The sequence below is a fragment of the Mesoplodon bidens genome (genome assembly GCF_964165515.1).
Source record: "Mesoplodon bidens genome assembly, chromosome: 19".
In the NCBI taxonomy this organism is placed as follows: Eukaryota; Metazoa; Chordata; class Mammalia; order Artiodactyla; family Ziphiidae; genus Mesoplodon; species Mesoplodon bidens.
Genome location: NC_138179.1, coordinates 53112935 through 53132412, shown reverse-complemented (window position 1 = coordinate 53132412; position 19478 = coordinate 53112935). Strand labels below are relative to the sequence as shown.

Genomic DNA, 19478 nt, shown 5'->3' with positions numbered 1-19478 from the left:
AGCAGCATTCCTGCTAAAGCAGAACCCTCAGAGACACAAATCTTAGATGCCACTGATCACACCTAGATTTCGGTGGATACACAACACATCTGAGCTTGGGTGGCGGCAGCTTTCAGGTTCAGTTTTGGGATCTGCCATTCCACCCTTTCCTAATAATGCGTTTCTCTCTCCTTATTAAGTTAGATGGAAGGAAAAATGTGCAGGGGGAATACTGGGCGTATCATGCATATTATCATGTATCACAAGATATAACAGAAACCAAAAGGCAAGGTTTGTTTTCATCGAAATAGTCTTAGTTCAATTTCTTCTCATAATTTTTCTTGCTTTTGTTATAGTTTCCCTTCAGACTGGCAAAGATTCAGGCAGGGTCCCCTAATGGTAAAATTCAGAATTAAAAAAATATTTATTGATAATGTCTCTTTAAAAAATGTTTGGTAACCCCAACTAATCCTCCAAAATGCAGACTGTAAACATAACAACAGCAAAGGAGTAACAATTGAGTGTGAGTAAGCAGACTACGCACAGATGACAGACCGAGCAAGAGTGCAGGAGGGAGCAACAGAGAATGAAAGACAGGTACACAGTGTGCTACAGAAAGTGACAATCTGAGTGAATAAGTCATCACTTTGGGACCACAGCGATTTCAATGCAACCATTTAGGAAACCTCTGGGCCAAATACTAAAACACAGGAGGAGGAATGGACAAGCCTTCTTTGTGAGCATGCTCAGCATGTTGGCATGGGAACAAGGAAGCACAGAAGCTCTGTAGTCATCTTACAATGGATGGCTACCATTTACAGGATGCAAAGAAATCTTCTCTCTGGTCCCTGGATACAACATGTATTGTTTTTCTATGCTTTCCTTGACCCTGGAGGACTGCAGCTGCTGTTCCAAAATTGCCAAAGAAACCCCTTAACAAAATAAAGAAACCACAGTAGCAGTAACACTGGGTTTGCTGGAATGCCCCCTTCCGTCTACCTTGCTTCTGATTTTCTTCTGGGCACGTCCAACAGGAATGGTTAAGTTTTACCAATCCACATGATAAAGCCAGCACAAACCCAATCCCCTGGTCACAGAGACAGAGTGGGTGGGGGTGAGAGCCGGTATGCGTATGTCTGTGTGGCTCTGGGGATCTGGACGCTGCCCTCACTTTGTAACCTTTGCCCGGAACACTGGGGTCGCTTCCAATGGAGATCCATGGTAACTCTAGAAGTGTCATTAAATACTCAGTTCACCAAGGTTGACCACCTCCATTGTCATAGGATGATGCAGCATCTGCAGAAGCGCTGTCTGCTGCCCCCTACTGATGGGGGTGGAGTGACAGGTGCGAAGTAGGCGTGGACTTTAATATTGGGTAAATGGGTCTGAAACAAGACAGAAACATTACTAAGAGAGAGGGCTTAAACAGAAAGAGCAATGTTGCTTTTCAGAAAAACCACTGAGGGACTGAGTGTACATGAGGGCAGGGCAGAGGCTGAGCACAGACGGGATGTTGAGAGACCTGGGTTCTACTTTGTACCATCCCACGTTATTCTAAAAGACCAAGAAAGCTCACCTAACTTTAGTAACTGCTTCCAGGATAATAAAACTGGGGAAAAAATTCATGCTAATCTCTTAACCTGTCCCAAAGGGGTTCCCAGAGCTGGAAGAAATTATATAAACTTAAAAACTTAATTTTTTCCAAGCCATTATGGACAATGTTTCTTCTGATATTTTAAAAAAACCTCATTATCCTCTTTTAACAACATGTTTCTAATTTTTACTACATAGTTTCTAAATTCCTACTATGCTCAAGGCACTGTGCTAGTTACGTAAAAGGGCTGCAAAGATGGTCAAGATGGAGATCCTGAACGGTGGGAAGTGAGACTTCTTTGTAGTGCGGATTTGCATTGCCCGTGTGCTTGGTTGGCCAAAAAGGGTGTATGCGTTTTTTCCTGAGTATCTTAGGGGACTTATAGTCTAGACATGCACATAAGTAGCTACATTAGAGTGTCAAAGTGCTAAGTGACTCTTGAGGATTCAGAGGTGGAAGAGACTCCTGACAGCCAGGCAGGTCCCAAAACCCTACTGTACGTAGGCCATAGAAGACGCTCTGGTTGACCTGTGGGTCTCCTGCTCTTTTGGTGTTGAAGAGATATGGGTACAAGGCCTCCCCACTGCAGTTATGCTCTCGGTCCTCTAGGTCTGAAGGGAGAGGTGGCACTGAGGTCAACTGGAACTCAAGATGAAGTGGGCTGCTCCTTTATGCACTCAGATGCCATAAGGCCCACGTGGATATTTTTAAAGGTTGACTGTAAGGGCCAAATGAACACAGTGCCTTTCCCACACCAGGTGTCAAGCAGATGTTCCAATAAATGTCTGTTGAGCTGAATAATCCAACATATAGATTCATCCAGTCTTTTATAAGCTCCTTGCTGGCAATCTGTCTTTTAGTCATTTGGCTATACATGGGTCTCTCTATTATGAGGATGGGGCAAAAGGAAAAGGTAAAAAACTACGTGATCCATTTGTTGCCTTAAAAAAAATATGAACCCCAGCAAAACAGTCTGATATGAAGGGAAATACAAATTAAAATACTAAATATTTTCTTTATGTCACTCCTTTTTTTCCTTTAGAACCAAACTCTGGCACGTGCTTTTTTGACTCTGGGCATGTTATTAGAGAGACTCTGCTGGGAGGAGATCTACTTTTCGCCCCTTCAGTGGGTATTTTCCTACCAAATATCTGGAACGACAGGTAAGAACTATCTACCCTTGGGTTTGCTCTCCATCTTTTTTTCTCTTTGCTGAATGTCCACATCAATATAAATAATCACAGGAATCTAAATCTAAAGAAGGGAAATGGAGGGACAAACTCAAGAAAGAAGGAAAGGGTGCTGAGAACGCTAGAGCCAGAGGGTGGTGCCACCATCTTTACCCTGAGTCTCTTGATGCCAGCCCGTGTGATTTGCTGGCAGTCATAGAGTTCTACCCGCTCAAGGCTGTGACAACTCTTCAAGTGCTCCAGGGAGGCGTCTGTAATTAGGGGGCAGTTGTCCAGTTCAATCACCTCCAGCTGGTCATGGGCGCAGGCGCCGTTCCCCAGGTGACGAATTCCATCGTCTGTGATCAGCTCACAGTGAGACAGACTCTGTAGCCAAACAGAGCAAGGAAGGACACTGAAATATGTAAGGGCATGCTTCTACCCAGAGGCCTGTGTGCAACCAAAAAGAAGGATTTTCTGGTTTGAGTCTCAAGTATATGGAGCCATCACTGGAGCCACGTGGTGAAATAAAGAACACATACTAGAGTTGCTGGGGTTCTGCTTTTGACAATCAATGATCATTTCTCTGTGTGATTCTAAATATATTTTGTTAATTCCTATAATGACTGTGAAATAGTTGATAAACAAAGAATCTCCCCCCACGCTCTCCACACACAAATTATTGATACTTTTCTTCTCTACAGGGACAAGTGGGGCCCAAGCTTTTCCTGTAAAAAATTTTCTGGAAATTTGGACTAAATGTTGAATACCTGGTGCAGGGGCATGCCCAAATAGTTAATTAACCTAAGATGACTCTTACAGCTGTAAGATGTGGTCACCTCTTCACTTTACGAGTTTTCCTTAAATCCCTCGTTCCTCCATGCGAAACTCAGAACCCTCGACCGAAACATAGTTTAATGTGCCACAAAACACCAAAAATAAGCCTAGGTACAGAATAGTCAACCAGAATGCTTTCCCACAGTGTTACTGGAAGCAGTAGCAGAGAACGACCCCTAGTAAAGCCTTGATTGGTTCTATTTTATAGGAACACTTGGTCCCAATGGGAAGCAAACCGTATTTCAGGCCATCTCATCTCCTGGATCTCTGGAAATTTAAGCACTGTTCAGGCTGGAGTCTAATTCATGTGGGAGCGAGAACTCATACTCTCCATGTCAGTTTTCAAGCTCCAAGCATTGATACAGAAAATGTTTAACTTTTCCAGTTTCTATCTCAGTTTCTCCCTTCACGCAGGTCCTCCCTTGGTCCTCTGTAAGTTGACAATTTGGAGAAATATGCTTTCCCCAAATGGTAGCCAGGCACCAAGATGAAAGTAAGAGCTGGGTTTTGATTAAATCCAATAGATACATAAAACTTCTACAGTCAAACTCACCAATACTTGAAGTCGAGGACAGTGTATAGAAAGTTGGATTAATGTGCTATCTGTTATCTGAAAGAAACATACAAGTTTATTTTAGGTATAATTCCAAAAAACTCATAGGTCATACCTCATTCTTGACTACACTAGTATTTTAGACTGATATCCTGATATAGATCATCAAATAACAGAATCGTAAGGTTGAAATCCCATCAGCTACCAGAACCTGTTCTTCTTTCTCTTTTTTTAAAAAATAAATTTATTTATTTCATCTATTTTATTTTGGGCTGCATTGGGTCTTCGTTGCTGCATGCGGGCTTTCTCTAGTTGCCGCGAACGGGGGCTACTCTTCATTGCAGTGCACAGGCTTCTCATTGCGGTGGCTTCTCTTGTTGTGGAGCACGGGCTCTAGGTGCACGGGGCTTCAGTAGTTGTGGCTCATGGGCTCCAGAGCACAGGCTCAGCAGTTGTGGTGCATGGGCTTAGCTGCTCCACAGCATGTGGTATCTTCCCAGACCAGGGCTCGAACCCGTGTCCCCTGCATTGGCAGGCAGATTCTTAACCACTGCGCCACCAGGGAAGCCCCAGAACCTGTTCTTTGAGAACCTATCCAGGCTGGGCTTAAACTCATCTAGTCATCTTTGAACAGGTCTGTCGAAAATTGTTTGTTTTTGAAACAAATGAAAATGTGTTCCCTCATAACTTCCACTCACTGGACTTTGTTTGACCTCCTTAAAACCATCACAGAAGTGAATCACAAGACACTGCTCCATGAAAAAAATTAATGTAGGAACATCCTCAAATTTTTAGATATCTGGCCCATATTTTTATAAGCCATGTCATAACTCAGGATTGATAATTGGCATGTCAGTTATTTTCCCTAAGGGTGGCAGAAAGAGGCTGCTGCTGGGTTAACTATGAACATTCAGTAAGGAAGAACTCCTGAAGGAAGAACAGTCTTTTATAGTTATCTTAGGATGGAGAGTAAATCAGCATTTCTTTTCAAATTTCTCTCCAATTCTGAGATTGTTGTTATAAGACACATAATTTCACAGGGGCTAAGAAATGGCAGGGGTGGGGGACTGGAGTGGGCAGGCGTGTGCACATCACTCAGAAGGACTAACCCTGGAAAGGACACACAGGACATTTAGGCATGTGCAAGAAACAGATGGATGTGAATAACTTTTACTTTAATAAGAACTAATAGGGACTAAGTAGTGTCCGGATAACAAGTAATTTAGAAAAATTGGCGTCTACAGTTATTGAAGTATCTTCTCTTCTTTATATTTACCAATAAAAAAATTCACTGTTCTATCTTCTTTTTAGGAGTCCCTCTTTAAAATTTCTCCCCAGCCAACTAATAAGCTGAAAGCTCTTAAAATGGGTAATAAAAAAAACTGTTGATAAGAAGCTAAGTCTGCCTGCCTGAAGGGCAGGGCTCCATACAGAGGTGGGTCTCCAGGGTTAACGATGTAAGGGGCGCAGTTGGGTCTCCAGGGTTAATGATGTAAGGGGCGCAGGGTCCAGTTAAGCTAAGAAGGGGCAGTGATATCTATCACTGTGCTGGGCCTTTCATTATTTATTAGCATCATAACCCTGTAGGTCTAAGGAAATATCTTAGTATCTTTTTTTTTTTTTTTTTTCTGTGGTACACAGGCCTCTCACTGTTGTGGCCTCTCCCGTTGCGGAGCACAGGCTCCCGACACGCAGGCTCAGCGGCCATGGCTCACGGGCCCAGCCGTCCCGCGGCATGTGGGATCTTCCCAGACCGGGGCACGAACCTGTGTCCCCTGCATCGGCAGGTGGACTCTCAACCACTGCGCCACCAGGGAAGCCCCTATCTTAGTATCTTTATGGTCTAAATGCCTGAGTCTTCTTTTTTTCCAATGGCAACCTTATTGATGGCATGTATTTTCCTAGTTCCTTAGCAAACATACCATGAGCGCCTCTGCTGGCGTGCCCGGAGGACACCTCAATAAATGGAGAGTCAGCAGTGCCGCAGGCTCCGCACTATACTAGGGTAGGGAATTGAACATTCTGATGTGCACGTATTGTGTAAGTTTCTATCATACTGTAGTTCTGAGTAAAAATCCACAACCTTACCTGAACACACTCTTCCAGGTCCATCTTTTCAAGCTCATGGCAATTCTATAAGATACAAACCCAAACATTACAGTACAAACATTTAAAATTGGGAAAAAATTAAGGTCAGAAAACTAAGAAGTAGTATTAAATAGACGGATGAAATCTTAAGAGCTTCAGCGTTGGTGTCATTCTTATATCACTTCCTGCCTTACTCCATTAATTACACATTTTTTAAAAAAATTTATTTTTACTTACTTATTTTTGGCTGCATTGGGTCTTCGTTGTTGTGTGCGGGCTTTCTCTAGTTATGGTGAGCGGGGGTTGCTCAGCAGTTGTGGCGCAGGACCTTGGCTGCTCCACAGCATGTGGGATATTCCCGGGCCAGGGCTTGAACCCACGTCCCCCGCATTGGCAGGCAGATGCTTAACCACTGCGCCACCAGGGAAGTCCCTAATTACACACTTTTAAAAGGCCTTTATCACCGTGAAATTTCTCGATTATTCCACACTTAAAGTATCTAACATCTTAAAAGTCCAAGGGAATAAATTTCCTGAACATTGATACTGAACTAATACAGAGATCCTTTCAACCAAAAATAATTTAATGAAAATGGTTTCTTTGTATTTGTATCAAGGGAATTTGTATGTCCTCATCTAGTTATGCCATGGGCTGCCCCCCCACCCCATTAGAATTCCACTGACCTGCCTGAAAGCAAATGCCCTTCCCATGTTCCATTACACTGGTCAAAGATGGTATAATTTTAAATACTATTATTATACAGTGATTTACAAACCACTCCATGTATTAAAATCTTGTGGAGAATACAGAAAATCTCTTAAAACCTCTCCATTTAAATCAGGCTTATATATTTCTTTCAACATTACTCTCATCCACCAGTTGCATACCAAATAACCTTCTTTCAAAAGCACTAGGAAATTCCCACTTAGTTTAACTTATAATCTTACGAAGAGGCGGAAAATCAAGTCTCACGAAAGAATGTCATGGTCTCCAATGCACGTCTGCCTTTCCAGAGCAGCTAGCTGCCTGTAGCTGCAGCCCAAGGACGCTCAGGAACACCAGCCACAGAGACGTCCCCCCACATCCTACACCCTCAATTCTGCTGCCATTCCACATTTCCCTCATTGCTCATTCTTCTGAAATAAAAAAAAAAAACCCTGAACAAAACCTACAGAACCTGAAGAAAACACTTACCCTGGCCAGAGTGGTAAAGCCTACATCTGTTAGTTGAGAACACCTTGCCACTTCTAATATTCTGTTAAAAAAAGACAAAGTGAAAGTCAACCCATTGGTCCCTGAAAACTGGGTTTATTAAAACAGCAAGAATTTAAGAAAACAACCTCTCATTCCCTAAGGACTATATAACACGGAGTTACATTCACAGCTAAGCAAGTCTGTATACAGATCTTGCTATTCATTTTCATGGAGTCTTCATAAAGTGGTCCTGTAAATACCACATTTTAGGGTGATGCAATCAGAAGAATATAATAGAAGCTTGTAGTTAATGCCAAAATGCATGAGAAACACATTTAAAAGCCTTCTTGATGGCATACTGCTTACCCCCAGAGGGCAGCCTGCTCCTAGAAAACAAAGGAGATGGAGATAAACACTCTGTCTCAGTTAATCTGTTGCTGAAGTAAATTATTCTCTTTCCCTATTTTACATGTAGGCTCCCTAAGATTTAAATCGCTTTTCAAAATACTATGAAGGGACTGGTTAATCATAGGCCTGTCCCAAATACGAAATTCCATACTTATGAAAAAATACCCTTCAGCTTCCTGCCTCCTCCCACAGGCTCCCTGGGAGGCCCAGTGGAGAGGGCAGCTGAGCCCCTATCAGGAACTGCTGAACACCACCCTAAATACCAACCACAGGGCTGGGGAATCAAAAATAGTAGCTCTTCTTTGTGAAAAGTCTGGTGGTGTCTGCACGACAGTACCAAAGAACATTGTATGTTTGCTTACAAATTACTACAGAAGTTGAAAAAAAAATAAAGCTAAAGTATAAGGAATCATTATCAACTGACAATCAATTAAAATACTGTATCTAATGGGGAAGTATGACCTGACTGAACCCAACTTTTAAGGATCACATTTGAGAGCCTTTCTTTTCTAACAATAAAATAAACCATGAAGGAGAATGGAGCTGAACATCCCTGTCTTTAAAACAGAAAAAGGTACTATGTAATATTTTTTAGAGAGAAGACTGGCTACCTCCTCAGCTCCTGGAGAGTATTCTACTCTAGGCTTCCGAGATTACGAAGGCCCATGGCCAGGTGATTACAAAAAAGTTTTAAGAAAGTTTTTATTGGTTTACAATGATTCTTATGTGTAAGACAAGTGGTTTCATAGGTTCTGGAGCTGCACTGCCTGAGATTGAACACTTGCTCCTGCACTTACTAACTGTGAGACCTTGAACGGGTTACTCGACCTGTGCTTCGGTTTTCTCACCTATAATCCAGAGATAATAACAGTGCTTATATGGTGTTATGATGATTAAATGAATTAATATTTGTAAATAATTTAAAACAGTGGCTGATGTTCAATAGATCATAAGTACAATATAAGTTTTGTTTTAAAGAACAAAAAAGTTATATGGGGATTATCCCTATTTATTACAAAATAGTGTGCCGTGTGCTCTTACAAAATCAATATGGGCTTGATACCATGTGCATGCTAACACGGCATTCTTAGTAAATATTCAGCCAATCCTGTATTTAGGTAGAGATGAGGAGCCACAGAGAAATAAAGCTTGCTTTAAAAGACCATCTGCACAAAGGAGGAGCTGTTTTTTCTCTTTAAATACTCCCTGCTATGTACCTGGCATCATTACCACAATATAAATGATCACAGGGTGGGCTTCTAAAAACTTTCTTCAGAAAGGAATTATATGAAAGCATTAATAAGAGAAAATGTCTTCATTTCTTTTCTCAAGTAATGTGATAAAATGTTGATACTTTTCTAGTAGGGACAGCCAAGAAGCAGAAAATGAGGACTACTATCCCCTTGGTTCAGGCTAATTACATGTAATCAAATGAGGTACAAAGCAGGTAGGTGCGCATCTGAAAGGGTAGTAGTGGCCCTGTAGTGCCTACCTTAAAAAATTCAAGGTTCCAAGGAATAAAGATGAGTGAAGGAGGCCACTGCTCCTTTCCCCTGATTTTTTGAGATAAACAAGAAATGTTTACCTAAGCCGTGGGCAGTTCTGGCCTAAAGCGTTCAGGATGGCGTCTGTGATATTGGAGCAGCCAGAAGCACAGAGGGACTGTAACTTATGACACCCTCTGCATATAGTAATGAGACCTTCATCTGTGATTTGCTAAAAAAAAAACAAGAGGGAAAAACCCACAGTTATTAGTAACTTGGCAGAAGATAAAGAGAGAAGAAAGTTACCTCTGTGAAATAAGTGCCAAAAAGAAATAAAAGCAGATTTGATATTAACCATGTAGCAGACCTAAAAGAAAATGAATACACTTTGTTTCTTCCTTCCAGTTCCTTTTGATTTACTTTTCAAGAGAATCTGTGCTCATTTCTGGTGCAAAGGGAAGAAGCTATAACAGGATTCTTTTAATCTAATGGGACTGACAGAACTGGGAACAGATGGGGTGCATCATGGTGTAGGTTCAATTAAATGATTTTAAAACCTAGAAAAACAGATAAAAACAGCAGTATTTTAATAGTATAAATGCATTTACAAGTTCAAAATTGATACTGATATTAAGTTACTTAAAAAAAATGAAACAACCTGTGGATCATAGCTGTGATCTCATATCAACCATAAATCCATTTATTTCTAAATTTTAGTTTTATAATATAAAGACTATCCTACATGGAAACAACCTAAATGTCCATCGACAGACGAATGGATAAAGAAGATGTGGCACATATATACAATGGAATATTACTCAGCGATAAAAAGGAACAAAATTGAGTTATTTGTAGTGAGGTGGATGGACCTAGAGTGTGTCATACAGAATGAAGTAAGTCAGAAAGAGAAAAATAAATACTGTATGCTAACGCATATATATGGAATCTAGAAAATTGGTACTGATGAGCCTAGTGGTAGGGCAGGAATAAAGATGCAGATGTTGAGAATGGACTTGAGGACACAGTGGGGGAAGGGGAGGCTGGGACATAGTGAGAGAGTGGCATGGACATATATACACTACCAAATGTAAAACAGATAGCTAGTGGGAAGCAGCTGCATAGCACAGGGAGATCAGCTCGGTGCTTTGTGACCCCCTAGAGGGGTGGGATAGGGAGGGTGGGAGGGAGGCTCAAGAGCGAGGGTATATGGGGATATATATATACGGACAGCTGATTCACTTTGTTGTACAGCAGAAACTAACACAACATTGTAAAGCAATTATATTCCAATAAAGATGTATAAAAAAAAGACTATCTTAATTTAATGGAGATAAATAGTTGTATCCAACTCAAATATAATTTTGTATGTTTTAAATTATTATTTTAAATTATTTTAAAATGAAAAAACACAAAAGATGTTACATTAAAAAAAGATGTCATATATAAACATCTTAACATGTTGGATATGATCAGCATTTTAATTTGTCCTGATAGATTTGCTAATTTTGTGTAAGCCTCAGAATAAGGCTCTCCTGTCATTTCTGTTTAATCAAACAGTATTCTTAGGTTGCAAGGACAACTGAAGAAAAAAATCAAACTTTAAATATTCACTGCTTAAATCAGTATGTTCTCAGTATTATAGAACTGAAACAACATACAGATGAAAAATGGATGCTAAGGCAGATACAAGATCTGTCATGAGACTAAATTGATGAGGCATGTAAACATGTAGAAGTACCTTAAAGTGCCACACAAATGTGACGTACAGTTATTACTAAACAAGGATAACTGAAAGAAATGTAAATAAAGAGAGAAGCAGCAATCCATAAACGTGCATATTTAGCAGGCCAATGGAGTGTGTGTCACACATTATCAACAAAATACTGGGAGGGCTGTGCTGCCTTTTCTTTCTTAATGTTTTGAAGTCTATAAGGGATTACTGAGGAAGAAAGTCATATTACCAATAGTTTAAATTGCTAAAAAAGCAAAATCTACTAAATTTTTTTTTTTTTTTTTTTTTTGTGGTACGCGGGCCTCTCACTGTTGCGGCCTCTCCCGTTGCGGAGCACAGGCTCCGGACGCGCAGGCCCAGCGGCCATGGCTCACGGGCCCAGCTGCTCCGCGGCATGTGGGATCTTCCCGGACCGGGGCACGAACCCGTGTCCCCTGCATCGACAGGCAGACTCTCAACCACTATGCCACCAGGGAAGCCCTACTAAACTTTTATGTTTTCAAATTAGTCAAGAAAAAGAGACGGCATTAAGCGTGTACTTTGGTCACTTCAATAGTTTTGGGCAGAAACTTCAAGAAGTGTCATGAATGCTGAGAATCATTTCATCACATTGTACAGAATGACAGAAGGAATGACTCATGCCCTATGATCTGGGTGAAGGTAAACAGTAAAATAAACATATGACAGAGCTGGTTCTTTATGCTTATCAATTGGTTTCTGTCTGCTGGAAGGATAAAGGAAATGAAACTAAAATGGCAAACAGTAGGTATGGTATATATGTATTTATATGTATGTGTGTGTACGTACATAACATATACACACATACACAGAGTGCACGTGTGTATTTATGTATGTATATAAATAAAATCTGAAGATGTGCAAGAACAGTTTTTTCTTGTCACTGTAAGATGATGGTTTCGTGTTTACGATAGCTGTGTAAGATCTTTCTTTCAGGCCAAATATTTGTTTCATAAATGAAAGTAGGCAAATTCTGGTAGTTAGCAACTATGGAAATCAAAATATCATTCCTTTAACTCAGTCTCTAGGAGCCTCTGAAACAGATCGCTATCAGCACCATCCCTTAAGGGCTGGGAGGGCAGGGTGTTTATTTATTATTATTTTATTTATTTATTTATTTATTGCAGTACGCGGGCCTCTCACTGTTGTGGCCTCTCCAGGCTCCGGACGCGCAGGCTCAGGGGCCATGGCTCACGGGCCCAGCCGCTCCGCGGCACGTGGGATCTTCCCGAACCGGGGCACGAACCCGTGTCCCCTGCATCGGCAGGCGGACTCTCAACCACTGCGCCACCAGGGAAGCCCCAGGGTGTTTAACTTGTACAAAACGTGGCCCTATATGTGTCACCTTTAAACTAAACAACCACTATGCTCTAAAGTTTCAGGTGACCAAACAAGAAGGGGAGAGTATTATACACAGAAGGCTTAGCAAAAACAAAGAAAACCCTCACCAACTTTTTTCATTGCTATGAGAGGCTCTCACTCCAAGGCAACACACATATGCAATTTTCAAGGCAAGAGGAAAAAGCTAAAGGTGTATTGTCAATGTTCTAGGATCCTGAATAGTTTCAGCAAATTCTCTGAGCAAAATTCAGGGGGTTTGGGATAGACACAAAAAAGGCTGATAGTCTAAACAAGCCAAATGTGAACTACAAATACTACTTGAAAATAATTTAAAGGGTACATTTTGCTTGTCATCTGCTTATATCAATGATTCCCAATAGTCATTACTCCCTGATAGATGTTAGTCAGTGTGACTGCAATTAATTTACCAAAAATATTTTAAATGCCGAAGTCTGTGAAAAATTTACTTCTAAAAAGTAGAGTTTTCTTAAGTAGAAGAGAAAGGGGTGGAGCTACAGTTTAGCTTATTTGGAATTCTGTATAAGCTACCCTCTATCTCATCTATGTCAAAGCCCCTAGAGGCGAGTACTGTTGAGCATTTAAAAAGTCATCTATGATTACTGCGTCCCCAGGGTTGAAGTAGACAAACTACTGGTCTTTATGACTGAAACTCTTACAATAATATTATTGAAATGAATTACTAATACAGAAGAGTTATGGGAAGGACTGCTTACTAAGCAAGTCTGCAAGTTCAGAGTCACCAGTTCAGGACAGTGTGCACCTATGTACTTGAGAGCTTCATCTTCTAGCTAGAAAGATTAAAAAGAGAGAAGAAATTATTACTGACATTGTTTAAAATATTAAAACCTTAAATCTTAAAGATTTAAGAGTGTACACATTCATCAACACATTCTAAATATAGCCAACCAACTTTCAAAGGAACAAATGAACCAGAAACAGTGAACAATGATCATATAGACGTGTAATTCAAATAATTAGTACAGTTATCAGTATTTGTTATCAGTTCTGACCACGTCAAATTCATATTATCACCAAATCAAGGGAAAGATAAAATAAACATTGCCTAATGTTTATGGATTTTTCTTCTGATAAATTAAAGATGCCTTGCAGCATTTTGCTGAGGGATTTTGAAACTAAAATAACCTTCACATTGCTACACTCCCTGTAAAGTTTCTTAACAACAAACTTTGGGGAACAGGAGCTGAGAAAGAAATCTGTAGTTTATCTGCTGCTGGAAGATCAGTGCTATGCATACAGTGCGGAGAACAGATGGCAAGTCATTGACTATAATGATGCATCCCAATCAATATTTTTCAGGATTCCATAAATAACCAGGAGCTCAAGTTGTTGTTTTAAGGCGGTCATACTTTCAAAGCTCTGTTTCAAACCGTGGGAATCCTACCTTCATGGTGAAAGAATGAGGGCATTTTTTAATAGAATACAAGGCATGGTTTTAGCAACCATTAATAAAATAAGGTAATAAGAGCCTAGCCCTACTCTGTCAGTCACTTCTAAACCCACTCTTGATCATTTCCTTCCAGGTGTTGTTACCATATCAACTCCTTTTTTTTTCCCACTGTAAAACACTGAGATATTAAAAATTTTAATGACAAAATATGTTGGATTTGTGATGTGACTGGCAGGAAATAAGCATCAACACTGTAAAATGTAGGTTGCTGTATACTTGGCACATTTAAGAAAAGCTCTTGGTAGTTAAACAACTAGTGGAAACTGCCAAGACTGCCTTCCTTGCCTATCCAGTTCAAGGTCTCAGGCAGTGACAACGTGACAAGTTGTCTTTTCAGATTAAACTACATGAAACCCTTCTTGCCTGCGGCACCTGCTCCGTATTACGCTTTTGTCTTCCCGTCTTGCCTCCCCTCAAAAATTTATCTTTGGTCAGGCAGGTGTTAATTCTTCTATTTTTTCACTCTAGGGAAAACCCTTTAATTTTTGGTAAGCATGGGTCTTTGGTCAGTAATACACAACTACTACATATCTCTCAAGCCAACATCTTGGGCTGCCCACCAAGTTCATGGTGCCTCTATCATTCACAAGTAAGACAGGGAGTATTACCTGTGTGCAGCCTTTTAAGAATAAGGCTTTAAGACCTCCACAGCCTCTCACTAGTGCTTGGATACCATCCTTGGTTACTTGGTCACACCAGGAAATGTTTAATTGCTCCAACAGTGGACATCCCTCACTTAGGATAAAACAAAATGAAACAAACATATGACTAAATCCAATTCCAAAGGCACCAAAGTCTCATTTTATTGGCCATCTAGTTGGGGACATATTTACTTAATGTAGATTTAGAATACAGGCAATTCTGTAACAAAAGGTGCATTTATCAACACTTGTGGTGTTCACGTGGGACTACGTCACTAGGAGGGCTAGCTCAAATCCACCTTAACTAACAAGCTCAAGCACAATGCTGTTTTTCAGATACATTAGATTTTTATGGAGGTTTATACTTTTCAAAGTATATTCTTTTTGCACTTATCACAGATTTAACGGTCTCTATATAGGAAATGGAAATTAAGCGACTTGTTCAAGTTAACAGAGTAATTAATGAAGAGTCAGATTCAAACTCAAATTCTCTATCAAATAATTCAAGTACTTATCAAAGTAATAATGAGGCCATTTAAACTTTTATTTAAAAAATTACAAAGGATCTGTAAATTCTCTCTCTTGGGAAGTATCTAGGGTATAGTTTCCACAGGCTGAATTTAGGATATATTGTATTATTAGATCTCTGCCTTCTATCAAACACTAGCTTCATCTTTGATCTTTGATTTCACATTTAAACTATGGAAGAATCCCAAGCTCTATGGCATTCTTTGGAAAATACTGCTTTAATTGTTTTATAAAATAAAGCCAGGGGATCTTGGTTCAAGTTCATTCTTCAACATTAATAGTGTGACTTCAGGCAAGTCACTTAGGGAAGCCTGACAGAACCTCTCTTAAACCAAGATTAGCAGTAGCCCTTCTATGTTCTCCCCAAACTAATGCACTCACTTCTACCATAGCACTTATCCCGCTGTAATATGACAACACATTTAGTTTTTTTTTTCTTCTACGAGACTCTGAGCAACTTAAGGGCAGCAATAGTATCTTATTCAGTTACCTCCCATGGTTGAATCACAGTACCCGGCATTCAAAAATGTTTTAGATTTTCTTATCTGTAGAGTGTCGGTCCTATCTACCTCACAAGATTTCAAAATAAATGAGATCATTTATGTGAATTACTTATGAACTATAAATGCTGCTATGCTATCTTATTTATTATCCTACACCAGCCTTAGATACATGTGTTCAGTGCTCATAAGGAAGGTATAGGAGACACATTTTCAGATTACTTAACACTCTACTTAACTAAACTTACATTTCATCTTTTAATGGCTTAATTCTTACTATTCATAAATGTAACTAATACATGGCACCATGATCTTTTATAAAAGGCTGATAAAAAAGTAAAAGTACAAAGACATTGGGCATTTCACCCTCCTTTTAAGATATATCTTTTTGTAATGTACTTTTAAAAAATACAGTAACATTAAAACAATGAAAACTTACTGAGCACTTACTATATATACAGAATCCTGCTAAGCACTTCATTCATGTACAAACTGTACTATTCTGTTCAGAAATCCTAGTTACCTCTATCATTTCACCTGAATGTGTCCTGTAATTTGGGCAAGTAGTAAAACAAAAGATCTATTTTGAACTACAGTACGTATCTATAAAACATAGTTTCCTTCAATTCCAACTTCATTTTAGTTAATAAAAAAATAAGTATCTGTTCTGATTACTGGACATTCTTGTTGTAAGAAATTTACCTCAGAGCTTTTAGAGACATGTTTGTTATTGATGTACAGGAAGCCAAGTCAAGGTGCCTGAGTTTGGAACAGAACTTGCTAAGGCTAGTACATGTACTGAAAAATGGAAAAAGGAGAAAATAATGAATAAACAAATAAGAACACATCCTACTAAGGATATTAGTATGATATACCAATATCATACACAATTCTCAATAAACAAATAAGAACACATCCTTGGAATATCATACATGACTCTCACGTGTTACAAGAACTGTAAAATTTCCACACCCCAAATAAAAGCAGTTATAAATCCAGGGACCTTTCACGCTGAGGAAGAGGCAGGTTCACAAAGGAGAAAAAAAGCTGTGCTGTTTATGAGAATGTGCATGAGGGGAAGATGGTGCCTGATTCACATTTGGAAATGTTAGTAGCTACTGACAGCAAACTACATTTGTGCTGATAAGAGATCTACGTGCATTTTGTAAATTCAGGAACACCAGAAAGCTTGCTAGTACCTGCCAGCAAGTGGTGAAACATGAAGCCCAAAACCTCTGTCTCTGCTCTTTCACTTAAATCTCTTTCTGCTCAGATAACCTTTTGCATGGCAGTAATGAAAAAATCGGATTTTTGCAAGGTATACAGAGGATGGACCAGTGCTGGGCTGAAACAAACTAAGTTATGTAAATTACTGCCTGCTTTCCTTTATGAATTCCTTAAAGGCTCTTTTCCCACAGTGGTCAAGTTCCTCATTTAAAATTTTTTTAATTACAGAAAATCTCAAATATACTCAAGAATGAATAACAGAGAATGCACATGTACCATCATTAACCTTTGACATTTATCAATAACCCTATTGTTATTTCATCTATTTTTCTCCTTTCTTTGTTCCAGTATTTTACAGAGAATCCCAGACATATTATTTTACCTGTAAATATTTCAGGACATATTTCTAAATAAGGATTTTAATTCCTTAATGTCTGACACCCAGTCTGTGTTCAAGTTTCCTCAACTGCCTCATAAATGCCTTTGTCAAATTGCATCTTGTGGTTTTATTTTGCAATTTTGTAATGAACACTCTTTCTTGTGTTTGTTAACCATTCATCTCTTTCCTTGGTGAAATGTCTAAGTGCTCAGGCCTTTTTTTAAAAAAATTAATTAATTTATTTTTTTGGCCATGCAGCGCAGCATGCAGAACCTTAATTCCCCAGCCAGGGATTGAACCCATGCTCCCTGCAGTGGAAGCATGGAGTCTTGACTACTGGACAACCAAGGAAGTCCCAGGCCTATTTTTAATTGGATTGCCTTGTTATTGATTGTAAGAATTCTCTACATATTCTTGATACACATCTTCTTTAATTTCTCTCAGTAATGTTTTATAGTTTTCAGAGTAGAAATCTGGCATTTCTTTCGGATTTATGTTATGTGCCCAAAATACAGTTTTACTTCCTTCCTATTGGTATGCACTTTTTTTTTTTTTTTTTTGTAAACGTATTGCATTGGCTAGAATGCCCAGTAGAATGCTGAATAGAAGCTCACTTTGCTCCTGACTGTAAGGTAAGGCATTCAGTCTCTCACCATTAAGTACACTGTTAGCAGTAGGTTTTTCATGGAAGCTTTTGATCAGATTAAGGAAACTCCCTTCTATTCCTAGTTTGTTGATTTTTTTTTTTTTTTGGCTGCGCCTGGAGGCTTACAGGATCTTACTTCCCCAACCAGGGACCAAACCCGGGCCCTGTCAGTGAAAGTGCTGAGTCCTAACCACTGGACCTCCAGGGAATTCCCTGTTTAAAATTTTGATCACAAATAAATGTTGCATTTTGTCATGTGCTTTTACTGTATCTAATGATGTATTAGTTATCTACTGTTGCATAGCAAATTACCTCAGAAATGAGCAGCTTAAAACAATAATTATTTATTATCTCATGGTTTTCACGGATCAGGAACATAGGCACAGGCGGCTTAGCAGGGTGACTCTGACTCCGCGTCTCTCACAAGGCTACAATCAAGGTACCACTGGCCACAGGTGCAATCATCTCAAAGGTAACTAGGTACAGATTCCCTTCCGAGCTCATTGAGGAGGATGCTGGCAGACCTTAGACAATCTAATTCCAAGCTTACGCATTTGGTTTTTGATAGAATTCAGGTTCTTGCTGGCTGCTGGCCAGAGACCTCAGTTTCTTGCCACATGGACCTCTCCACAGAGGTACTCACAACAGGGCAGCTTGCTTCCCCAGAGCTGGAGAAGAAAGTAGAGCAAGAGAGAAGTCACAGTCTTTTTGTAACCTAATCTCCAAAGAGATATCCAATCTCTTTTGCAGTATTCTATTGTTAGAAATGAGTCACTAGGTCCAGTCCACGCTCAAGGGGAAAAGATTACACAAAGGTGCAAATATGAGGAGGTAGGGGTTATTTGGGGGTCATTTTAGAGGCTGTCATAGTGAGATGATCATGTGGTTTCTGTCCTTTATTCCGGAGGGCAGTAAATCTCACCAGCTGCCTATTTTTATATGGCCACAAGACAAGGATGGTTTGGGCATTTTTAAATGGTTGAAAGAAAATCAAAAGAAGATATTATTTTGTGACATGTGAAAATTAAATGAAATTAAAATCTCAGCACCATGCAATAAAGTTTTATTGGTGCACAGCCATGCTCATTTGTTTACGTATTGTCTGTGGCCACTTTGTAAAACATTGGCAATGTTTGTAAAACATTGGCAGAGTTGAGTAGCTGTGACAGAGACCATATGGCCAAAGCCTAAAATATTTCCTTATCCAGCCCCATACAGAAAAAGTTTGTTGATCTCTGCTTTATTCTACTAATTATTATGAACTATTACATTAACTGATTTTCAGATGTTATACCACACTTGTATTTCTGGGATAAATCCCACTTGGTTAAGATCCAACCCTTTTATATGTTGCTGGATTCAGTTTGCTAAAATTTTGTTAAGTACGTCTGCATCTCTGTTCCTGAGGAATACAGTAGATTTCCTTTTATTGTGATATCTTTGTTTGGCTTTGACATCAGATATTTCTGGTATCAGAAAAATACTGGCCGGAGAGAACAAGTTATGAAGTATTTCTTCTTTTACTTTATGAGTGAGTTTGAGTATTGGTGTTATTTTTCCTTTAAATATTTGATGGACTCACCAGTGAAGTCATCTGGGCCTGGGCTTTTTTTGTGGGACAGTTTTGAATTACTGAATTTACTTGCTCTAGATCTATTCAGATTGTCTATT

General features: G+C 39.5%; 1 protein-coding gene across 3 annotated transcripts in view; it reads right to left on the bottom strand.

The window, feature by feature from the left end:
- Window positions 1-543: 543 nt before the first annotated feature.
- The window catches only part of FBXL20 (F-box and leucine rich repeat protein 20), a 96005-nt gene continuing 77070 nt past the window's right edge, over window positions 544-19478 (bottom strand). For all 3 annotated transcript variants that reach the window (XM_081219755.1, XM_081219754.1, XM_081219756.1), the window contains exons 7-15: window positions 16258-16353; window positions 14495-14621; window positions 13132-13206; window positions 9408-9538; window positions 7415-7475; window positions 6221-6265; window positions 4133-4189; window positions 2917-3129; window positions 544-1364 (exon numbers count right to left, since the gene is read on the bottom strand). In XM_081219755.1, coding sequence (XP_081075881.1) covers window positions 1257-1364; window positions 2917-3129; window positions 4133-4189; window positions 6221-6265; window positions 7415-7475; window positions 9408-9538; window positions 13132-13206; window positions 14495-14621; window positions 16258-16353 — 913 coding nt within the window. In that variant the 3' untranslated portion in view covers window positions 544-1256. The remainder of the gene's footprint in view (window positions 1365-2916; window positions 3130-4132; window positions 4190-6220; window positions 6266-7414; window positions 7476-9407; window positions 9539-13131; window positions 13207-14494; window positions 14622-16257; window positions 16354-19478) is intronic.